Genomic DNA, 10,544 nt, shown 5'->3' on the forward strand with positions numbered 1-10,544 from the left:
TATGACTTGATGCAATGTTAAAGTTTCTCTCTTGAATCATAACCATCTGAGTTTACTGTGTTCTGAAGTCTCAAGCCTGTAGCTGTCGGCTGCAACAGGACGAGAGCGGACAAGGCACTTTGTGGTGAGTTTGCAAATCTAACTGCGGAAAATGTGAAGCAAAGAACTGGTGTATTTTTTTACATATGTGTAATCAGGTAGGTTCCAACATTTAAAGTAATCATTCCAACTGGTCACATCAAGTCCGATAAGTTTTCTAAAGTCTGGGTAAGTTTGGTAAGGGTTCTAGATATCCTGTCAAAATTTCTGCAGTACCTTTGTCATGTGGAAAAGGTTTTCTATATTTTCTCTGTTGAAAAGGTAAGACTGGATACAAATTAAAAAGCACAGATGTTATAGAACAGTCACATTTCTTGAATAAAAATATCTTATAAATGATATAATGATTAAAATTGTGAACAGCTGTTTCGGGGTTTCTCAGTGCTGACCGTTTCTCGACCAGACATCTCTATCTTTTCTAATGTCGCACCACTCTGTCCTGGAGGAGTCTTTCCTGAACAGCTTTTCCCGTTTCTTCCCATTTCTGTTGCTTCCACCAAAGTATTAGTCAATGGTTTTCCCAGTGTTTCTGGAAGCATTATTGTTAATATTCCACTCAGGAGAGCCATGATCCCAACAAGCAACTAGAAGAAATAAACAGTAGCTGTGAAGGTAGAAATGTCTTTCAAGTTATGCATCTGTTTGATCTTGCTTGAAAGTACATTTAAAATAAAGCACAAGGAACTGTAATATAAAGCAAAGATCACAAGTCTTACATGTTGACCATATAAAAAATCTGCCTTTTCTGTTGCATAAGTAAAGATTACACAGCAGAATTAAAGAAGAGCAAGTGAAATGTTTTCACAGAATCACAGAATGGTTGGGTTTGGAAGGGACCTCTGGAGGTCATCTAGTCCAATCCACCTGCCAAAGCAGGTTCACCCAGAGCAGATTGCACAGGAAGGTGTCCAGGTGGGTTTTGTTCCAGAACGGATCAATATAGTGCAAGCAGGAATAATTCTGTTTGAGAAAGCAGAATACCTACATCTTCACTTGGTATTTCTAGAATACTGTCAGGTGTGTATTTAAAAGCTGATTCTACAATTCCACACATGATTTTTACATATGTAGTTTCAGTTTGCACTCCAGCTCCTGACCCTATTGCCCTGTACCTATGTGCATGTTCCTTCTCCACACAACCAGATCAGAATTTCTCAGTATGGCTTGTTGGCCTGGAGCCACAACAGTGCACATCCTCGCTCACGAGAGCTCTTCAGCAGATACTGAATCTGACTCTCAACAGGAATACTTTGCTAAACTGCAGTTTCAAAGATCTGTCAGGGGTGTGGGTACCTGCTGACATTTTCCCTGGGATCACGTCTTGGGTTTGTCCGTGGTGTACACAGTTCTGTAACAACAGCTTACTTCAGCACGAGTGGTGCAAGGACCAGGATCATGTGGGGTAGATGCAGCAGCACACACGTGCTCCAGGAGTATCTTTTCCTTCCTTTCATTTCTGTCCCTTGTTCAATTAGACCAATTCACACTTCCATCCTTTGACGTACAGAACAGCATTAAAACCCTGATATTTTTCCAACGTCACATTATAAATGGCCCAAATCTCCCTTGGTAGAAATGCTTCCACACAGTACGTCATGCCTGGCCTCAGTGTTTTTCCATTGTATGACTGTGCACTTTGATACTGTATTATTCTTATCTTACACTATGCTGACTGTTGGGTCTGTTCTGTTTAACGCTTTCCAAGTATGTGAGAGAGCATTTGGAATTACTATGCCTATGTCTCTCACACAGCTTGAGACAAGAAACAGCCAGCTAGCATCTCCATCTAAGCCAGACTTTCTCCTTAGGTCAGGGAGGTGTTTTAAAATGGGAATTCGCCATTCTAACCTTGAACAGTCCTATTTGCATACAAACACATCATGTTGCTTTTGCTTCTTTCCCTCCAAAAAGAAAAGGACAGCTTGTCTTTGAGAAGCAGAATCCACACTGTTGGATACACTTATCTTTTTGCACTTGCATTAAATACAGAGGCTGACAAAAAATTAGGCAAAGTACTGTTAGATACTACAAACCACAGTGAAAACAAAAGTCATGCTCTTACTGTAATAAATTTTTTAAAATCCTAGCAGTAATAGGACCAGAGGAAATGGTGCTGAGTAACAAACTGCAGGAAATCCTTGCAGACATATATCTCTGTGGCAGGAGTGATATTTAAAATATGTATTCTAAAATATTAATTAAAATCTCTCTTCTGAGAGTCAAAACTCATCTCTACTATTAAACCAGCATTTTTGCCATGGTAAAACAGGATGAATTGACACATGGCAGCTCTTCCACAATAACCTCTCTAATACACATCTTTCAGGCTGTCATAAGTTTAGAGTTGAGGCTAATGAGGGCTGTAAAGGATACTGAAGCGTATGGATACTGGCACATTTGGAGTTTATGAGAACAGGGTCAGTAGTGATGCCCAACAGAACAAGGTTAAAGCAACACTGTGTGCTTTGAGTATGTGTGTCTCCTGTTTCACTTTGTCTTCTGGACATTTTGCATTCTTCTCATGTTTTCCTTCCTTGTGAACCTACCTCTTATTCCCCTGCAAACTCTCACTATTCCGTAAGCACACACATCATCTCAGCTCTCTTTAACTTTATTACATCATGTGCTAGTTGTATTTTTTCATTGTGAAAGCTGCTACACAAAGACTAATGCAACGTGTTTCCCTCCTCCCTGACCCTACAAAACGTTCTCCAATATTTTCTACAAAAGACAGAATATGAAGAAATTAAGTCAGAGCATATTAATGAAAGGACTTTTCAAATGTCATTTACCTTTTCAAGGGCAGTATTCACACTTATCAATGAAGTTACGCACATTTAGTGAAAGCAAGTCTTTTGCAGACTAATCTTGGCATAATTCATGAAGTATGTGACACAATTTAGCCCTTTGCTCATTCATAACGAATGTGTATATTGTCTATGTATGTACTATTTTATGTATATAGTGCAGCATCAGAATGTTCTTCTGATATAGTCAATGAGTTGTTAAACATTTATGGATTAAAGTGTACTAGTGTGCAAAGTATTTATGTATGTTTAAGCTCCACTGAAGTTAATTTGACAGGACAACCTACTTAAATTCATTGCTTTTGCAGCATCTTAATTTGAAATGTGACTTTCTGCTTAGTCAAACTCTCAAAGTATTCCCAACACTTCAGTACAGCCAGCAGCATCTAACAGCTACCATAAATAACTTCAAAAAAAAAGATTTACCACAATTTTTCATATGTCTTCATCCCTACCTGGACCAACAATTTTAATTTCACAGTTGTCTAACACCAGGGCTTAATATATTTAGTTTACAACAAAAGGTAATTTGAATTAAATATCCCTACAAAATAATACTTCTGAGAAAAAATCATTATTCTAATCTGCTATTTATATCACAGTATGTTTGGGATTGGAAGTGACCTCAAAAGATCATCTAGTCCAATCCCTCTGCTGGAGCAGGAATGCCTAGGTGAGGTCGCACAGGAACATGTCCAGGTGGGTTTTGAATGTCTCCAGAGAAGGAGACTCCACAACCCCCCTGGGCAGCCTGTTCCAGTGCTCTGGTTCCCTGTCCTTCTTGAACTGAGTGGCCCAGAACTGGACACAATATTCCAGATGTTGTCTCACCAGGGCGGAGTAGAGGGGAAGGAGAACCTCTCTCGATCTACTAACCACCCACCTTGTAATACACCCCAGGATGCCATTGGCCTTCCTGGCCACAAGGGCACAGTGCTGGCTCATGGTCATCCTGCTGTCCACCAGGACCCCCAGGTCCCTTTCCCCTACACTGCTCTCTAATACGTAATTTCCCAACCTATACTGGAACCTGGGGTTGTTCCTGCCCAGATGCAGGACTCTACACTTTCCCTTGTTAAATTTCATCAGGTTATTCCCCGCCCAACTCTCCAGCCTGTCCAGGTCTCGCTGGATGGCAGTACAGCCTTCTAGCGTGTCAGCCACTCCTCCCAGCTTGGTGTCATCAGCAAACTTGCTGATAGTACACTCTATTCCCTCGTCTAAATCGTGACTGAATATATTGAATAATGTTGGCCCCAGTACTGACCCCTGAGGCACTCCACTAGATACTGGCCTCCAACTAGACTCCGCACCATTGACTACCACTCTCTGGCTTCTCTCCTTAAGCCAGTTTGCAACCCACCTCACTACTCTATTGTCCAGACCACACCTCCTCAACTTAGCAACTAGGATGCTGTGGGAGACTGTGTCAAAGGCTTTACTAAAGTCAAGGTAGACCACATCCACCACTCTGCCATCATCCATCCACCTTGTTACATTCTCATATATTCATATCTGATGTACCTAGGAACCAATCTAAAATGTGATCTTATTTACAGAAATCTTACTTCATTTTTTTTTTTTTTTTCCTGAAAATCCACTAGTATTAGAGACAGGATTTGCATTCATTTAACTTTACTGACCTTAGTGAAGGATTTTTAAAATTTCTAATTTGTGGTTTATCTGAGAGAAAAATCAATTCTGCTAAAGGGCTACTGTAATATAATTCTTAACAGCTGAGAAACAGAAATAGGTTATACATGGAGCAGTTCCTTTACTGTAAGTTTTCTGGAAAGTTGTCACGAGAAAAACATACTTGGCGAGTTATTCAAGATTTATAGGCATTCAATGAGATGCTGGCATAACTCACAAGTGGCACAACTGTACAGGAGGCAGACTGTCAAACAAATAGCACTAGTAACTGCTTGACAATGTGCGGTGTGTACAATAGATCAACATGATGTATATCAGTTTAATTACAAATGTAATCCATTTCATTTCACTTCCATTCCAAAACACCTACGTGACCCGAGACTTGGCACACTGTGCTCCAACTCAAGTCAAGCCTATTTAATAAACCGACGAACGTTTTATAATTGGAACTACCAATGAAAACATATTCCCCGTGAACTACTACACAACTCTACAAATACTCTGAATACTTTTAGTACATCGAGACTTGCTCACAGCTGAAATAGTTCCTCTGTTTTAGAGCCATTTGCACTGCTCTCCAGCATGTTTGAGCATTCCCCATCTGTGGTTTAACTGCAGCACTTCTGCACAGATAAAGCTTATCTCAGCCAGTAAAGGCAAAACACCGACAAAAGAAAAAGAATGTTCTCCCATGACCACTCTGCTGTGCAAATGTTTCTCCGTCTTTTCTGGGATGATATTTCGCTTTGTGTGGGGCCATCATTAAGAACAGTTTTTAGGAGCTTGGGTGAATAAGTTAATTTGTTGTCTCCTACATCCTCTTGATTTTAACCCAAAACAACTGAAAATAATTAATTTAAATAATGAAACCAGTTTCTGAGAATTCTCTGAAGCCAATCTCTAGCACCTATAATTGAATATTTTATAGCTGCAAAATCAAAAAGTCACAATGCCAACTTTTCAGGAAATTCCAATGTGGTAAACAAAATTAGAGTAAGAATCCAGATTAAAAACATATCCCATTACATTTTCACCTTCTGACATGTATAATCTACAAATAACATTGGTGTGCTAGTCACAGTGAATTCTAAGGGGTTTTGAAAGAAGTCAGACTATATTAAAATCATTAATAAACTTTCCTCTACTTAAAGCTTTAACAAAAACGTTGTAATTCCTTGTGGTTTTACATATATGGGCATAAATTATACTTCAGGAGAAAAAAGGGATTGAATAGCTGCAGGATTTCTGAGCAGCAAATGCCTCCTAACAGAAAAGTAATTAAGAAATGTGATTCATCTGTGAGCAAGAAATGTATAAAATATTTTGTCCAAAATGGATCTGAAGCTACATAATGCAGAAAAAATGCCCAAAGTCCATGAAGGAACGGTGTCACCTCTGTTTTCCTGGGGCAACTGGTGGTAGAAGACAAAACCTAATGGTAGCATGACCTGGAGTAACCTACAAGTAGGATGTGCTTAATGAATCCAAGGTTCTGTTGCTTGTCAAAGTCACCATGAACATCATCAGTACACCATTTGCTTCTCTTTTTCTATCTCATGAATTGTTTTGTTCAGTTCTTGTAAATGAAAAGCACAAAAAGGGAGCTTTGGGACAGCTATGAAGACCAAGAATAGTAGTCATAAGACATTCTTGATCTTTTGGAAGGCTATTGCAAAGTTGCAATGTCCCAGAGAATCTATGGAAAAGGTCAAGGAATAATATAACAAAAACCTGCCACCCACAGTGAATTCCAAGAGTGGAAGAACTGTGCCTTTGGAAAAGAGTAAGAATAAATCAGGAACATGGTCAAGAACTGCTAGACCTGCAGAGCAGGTATGGACTAAGAAATATGGACTAAGGCCCTTCCTAAATGTTACATGGTAGCTGAAGTATATTTTAATGGAAAACATTTTTACCAATCTTATACTAGGATTCTGTGCATGATTGTTTTTATGTCTTCCATCATAAAAACATTTCAGAAGATTTCAGTGACTCAAAGTCTCCCTTTTGCTTTGGCTGCATGTTTTTAACAATATGAAGTTACTGATATTTGAGACTTTATATTTAGAACAAGAATGGTTCACTCAAGCTCCTTTTCAAAATAAAAGTTCAGCTTTTGGTTCCTGAGAAAACAAGTGACACATACACCTCTTCAAAACCAGAAACATTCACCATTGAAATAAATACTTACAAGTGGCATGAAAATCCAAACACTTCTCAGATAAACACAGAAAGGAGCAACCACACTTCCTACACGACACATCATACTTCCACTTCCAACGGCAAGTGACCTACACATCAAAGAAGGACTTTGATAAGAATTCTGGCAGATAAAGGAAACAATTAGAATGCACAGACACTTAAAACATCAGTAGCTATCGCTACACCAGTGTAAATTCATATCATAGTGAAATGTAGCTGCTTCTATAATTCAGATTAAAAATATAATCATACTTCAGCATAGACCACAGAATGAACAACCAGGACTTTAAAGAAAGCCCTAAATAATGTTTAAGAAAGTGTTGATTATTCTTCTAGTTCCCCAATGAAATAAATCAATGCACATGGAAATGAAAAATAAATAAAAATGTATGATACAGCCAAATACTAGACAACTCTGAAGCAACTGAGGAATTCATCCCACACCAAGTCTTTCAGACCACCAGCACTGATGCCAAGAGCTGCTGGATCTGGCACAGGAGCATAACAAAGGAAAGGAAATAATAGCAAAGTAATGAAAACCATAAAACTGGCCAAAGTTCTTACCTTACAATTGTTGGGTACAGTTCTGCTGTGTAGAGATAGATAAGGCCAAATGCCACACCTATTGAAAATTTTCCAGCCATATTTGCTAAGATAATTAATATACTGAAATCCTATTGAAAGAGAGCACAAATAAATAAATCACCAGAAAACAAAATTGTTCCAAACTTTATTTAAACCCTTCAAAAGTTGTGACCGTTCTTTAAACAACAAGCAATACTTATTGCTTGCTTTTTTAAAATCAGTCTTAATATATAACTAGTATCCATGTCACTTTTTACCAGTCTTGGTTCACTGAAGCGCTGGGAACATTTTACATGTGACTCCAGCAATGATAATGAAACCTGTACTGAAAATACAGAAATTTATCTTAGACTGGCAGATGCAATTTAAAAACAGCCTTTAATCAGCTATATGATTTTAAAAGAGCAGCTGCATCTACAGGCTTAAGAGCCTTTAAAATCAATTTCTACTGTAGGAACACTTTCAATGATATGTGACTAACCTGAGGTATGAACATAATTAAAACACAGATCAGTGCACTTAAAATAAGGAACGGAATGAGTGTGTTTCTCCTTCCCAGTTTGTCCATCCCAATGCAAGCAATGATATAGCAAGGCAACTCCACAGCACCTGTCAGTATGAAATTATTTTAAGTCATGATTACACATATTTATAACTCTAACTTCCTCTTTATGAGGATTAATTTAATCTAGGGGGTAATCAGTGAAATCTAGAGATAACCAGTGTGTTGGGCTAGTTCATTTGATAACAGCAGTGGCAAGAGAAGGCAGAAAACATGGCCTAAAATATGGTAGTGGGGGATGGAGAAGGACAAGGAAATGGATTTCATAGCACAGAGCACCTCCAGTTCTCTTTGGGGTGGAAAATTACAGAAAACAGCAAGGCCAAAATCCTGCTTTTATGACACTGGCACTTGTGACTGAAAGCTCTCCATTTGCTGCTCTTCTGCTTCAGATATTTTCACAGAAACAGCTTAAGTATGTCCAGAAGGACTATTGCTGGTGCCACAGCAACACGCAGCCTCAGCCCAGAACCAGCCTGGTGTAAAAGGCCAGCACTGTCTCTCTGGGTCTGGTTTCTCTGAGTTAGAGAATTCAGAGAGTGCGGTTCCAGCTTTCTCTCCATTGAAAAGAGGGCAGCTGCTCACAAAATCCCACTCTCAGATACTCTCTTCCTAATGTTTGTTTATTCTGAAGCTCTAAAGGAACTGGTATTTGGCTAGAACTGTTCACAAACCCTGTGTAAACGTGATTTGCCCCTAGATAAATTATATTGAACTTAAGCCAGTTCAAACATGTTTTAAACCACCTTGCTCATGAGGAATGCTGCTATGTCCAATGTAGAGTCAAGGAAGAACATCACAAGATACAGAGCTGAACTAATAGGCTGCATTTTTACTAGGCATCTATAATGTGTCAATACACCTGTAATATTGGGAAACAATCTTTTGGGCTTGTGTTGGTAAAAGCAGGTTGCAGTTATTTGGTGCCTGTTAGTCTTCTAAAATGTTTTTAGAACAGGTGGGTATGGTGATTTACACGCTGTACTCCACCATAAGAGTTATCTGTGCAATACTAGCATCCACTCTTCAACACATCAGTCCACCAATACGCTGTTATATGTGAAAACACAAACTGAATTCTTGAGAGCCTCAGTCCTCCTGTGTGCTTATGTACATGAACAGTCACGTTCGCTTCACTGAGAGCACTCAGTTGCATAAAGCATAGCACATGATTTAATTCTTTGCTGCCCCAGAGCTGCCTGCCTGATCTAGAGTCTTCTGAAGTCAATGGAATATTTTCACTGATCTTAACAAACTTTGAATCCAGCCTTGAATGCACTGAGTCATCTTTATAAACAACTTACATACCAGAGGAAGACTACAGTCAGACCAACAAAATTAAAGGAATATTACAAATAAAGATACACTTTTGAGAAAATTAAAACTACTCTGGTTTCTGAGAATCATGAATCTATTTTCTACACAGACAGACTCAATATATCATGACTCTAACTGATTAAAGGAATAATTTGTTTTCTCTTGTTTTCCTAGTTTGTGCCTTTAACAGAGGAATGTGAATTTTATGTTGCTGGTCTACTTCCCTTGATGTTTGTGTGGATCTGCTATATGCTTGCAGGGCAAAGGGGAGACAAGCAGAATATAGTTTTACAACCACAAAGACAGATGGAGAAGAGTTTTGTACACCAACAAATTTTAAATTTATTTTTTCTTTTTTTAGAAACAGTGAAATCTGGAGTGAATGATACTCCTGTGTTAGTCAACTTTATGAAGAGTTAGCAATAAACTTTTTGAACAATGTTCGTAATTGAATGAACAAAGTTAAAAATTGGCTGTCAAATCTCTAGACATTTCTAAATGTTATGTTCTAGTTCTGTCATAAACAGAATAAGGTACAAAAAATACTTACCTATGAGAAAGAGGTTTAAATATTCATTGCCTCCTAGACTGACAGAACTGAGGGAGAAGACGTAGTACCCCAAGCTCCCAGTGAACCAGATCAGCCAGACTGTGATGGTCCTTCTTGCAATGTCCCAGTTACAAAACAGGTCTAAGATATTGTGCTTCTTTCTTGAGGATGTGCCATTGTCACCTGTTCTGTCTCTTACTGAATCATCTTGTTGGACTGAGTACAGTTCAGAAACTTTGCAGGGAGTACTCACTTTATTCCATCTTGCCATTATATCAATTACTTTTTGTGCATCTTCATATCTTTTCTCTGACAGGAGCCAAAAAGGTGTTTCTGGGAGCATCCAGCAGCAGAGGATAAATGGAAGAGTCGCTATGGAGAGAAATATCTGATAGACCCACCAGGTCCGAACCAAAAATCCCACGAGTGCCACAACCATAATTCCCATAGCAAAAAAAGCATGGACATGCATAGAAGCCCAGGTTCGTGCTTTAATGCCAACAAATTCAGTCACATAAACAAAAGCCACAACCAGATAGCCACTGGAAACCTGGGAGGTGAGGGGGGAGACAAAAAAAAAGAAGCAAGTGAGGTTTGTATCTATTATCCTTGTGCAACAGCAGTAAAAACAAACAGCTAACGGTGTTCCACGTTTGCGTATGCTTAATGGCCACCGCAATGGCAAGTCCCACACTGACGGAAAAAAAAGGGAACCCTGGAAACAAAGCAGCTGGTGAAAGAGTTCACTCAAAACTTCAGACTGCCCGGA

General features: G+C 38.9%; 1 protein-coding gene across 1 annotated transcript in view; it reads right to left on the reverse strand.

Moving 5' to 3' along the window:
- Window positions 1–446: 446 nt before the first annotated feature.
- SLC22A16 (solute carrier family 22 member 16) overlaps window positions 447–10,544 on the reverse strand; it is a gene marked incomplete at both ends in the record, with an annotated part of 35,328 nt that continues 25,230 nt past the window's right edge. Inside the window, 5 exons of the mRNA XM_080341410.1 lie at window positions 447–683; window positions 6,751–6,850; window positions 7,326–7,435; window positions 7,828–7,955; window positions 9,776–10,325. Coding sequence (XP_080197536.1) covers window positions 447–683; window positions 6,751–6,850; window positions 7,326–7,435; window positions 7,828–7,955; window positions 9,776–10,325 — 1,125 coding nt within the window. The remainder of the gene's footprint in view (window positions 684–6,750; window positions 6,851–7,325; window positions 7,436–7,827; window positions 7,956–9,775; window positions 10,326–10,544) is intronic.

The sequence above is a fragment of the Nesoenas mayeri genome, assembly GCF_963082525.1.
Source record: "Nesoenas mayeri genome assembly, chromosome: 3".
NCBI classification, from domain to species: domain Eukaryota; kingdom Metazoa; phylum Chordata; class Aves; order Columbiformes; family Columbidae; genus Nesoenas; species Nesoenas mayeri.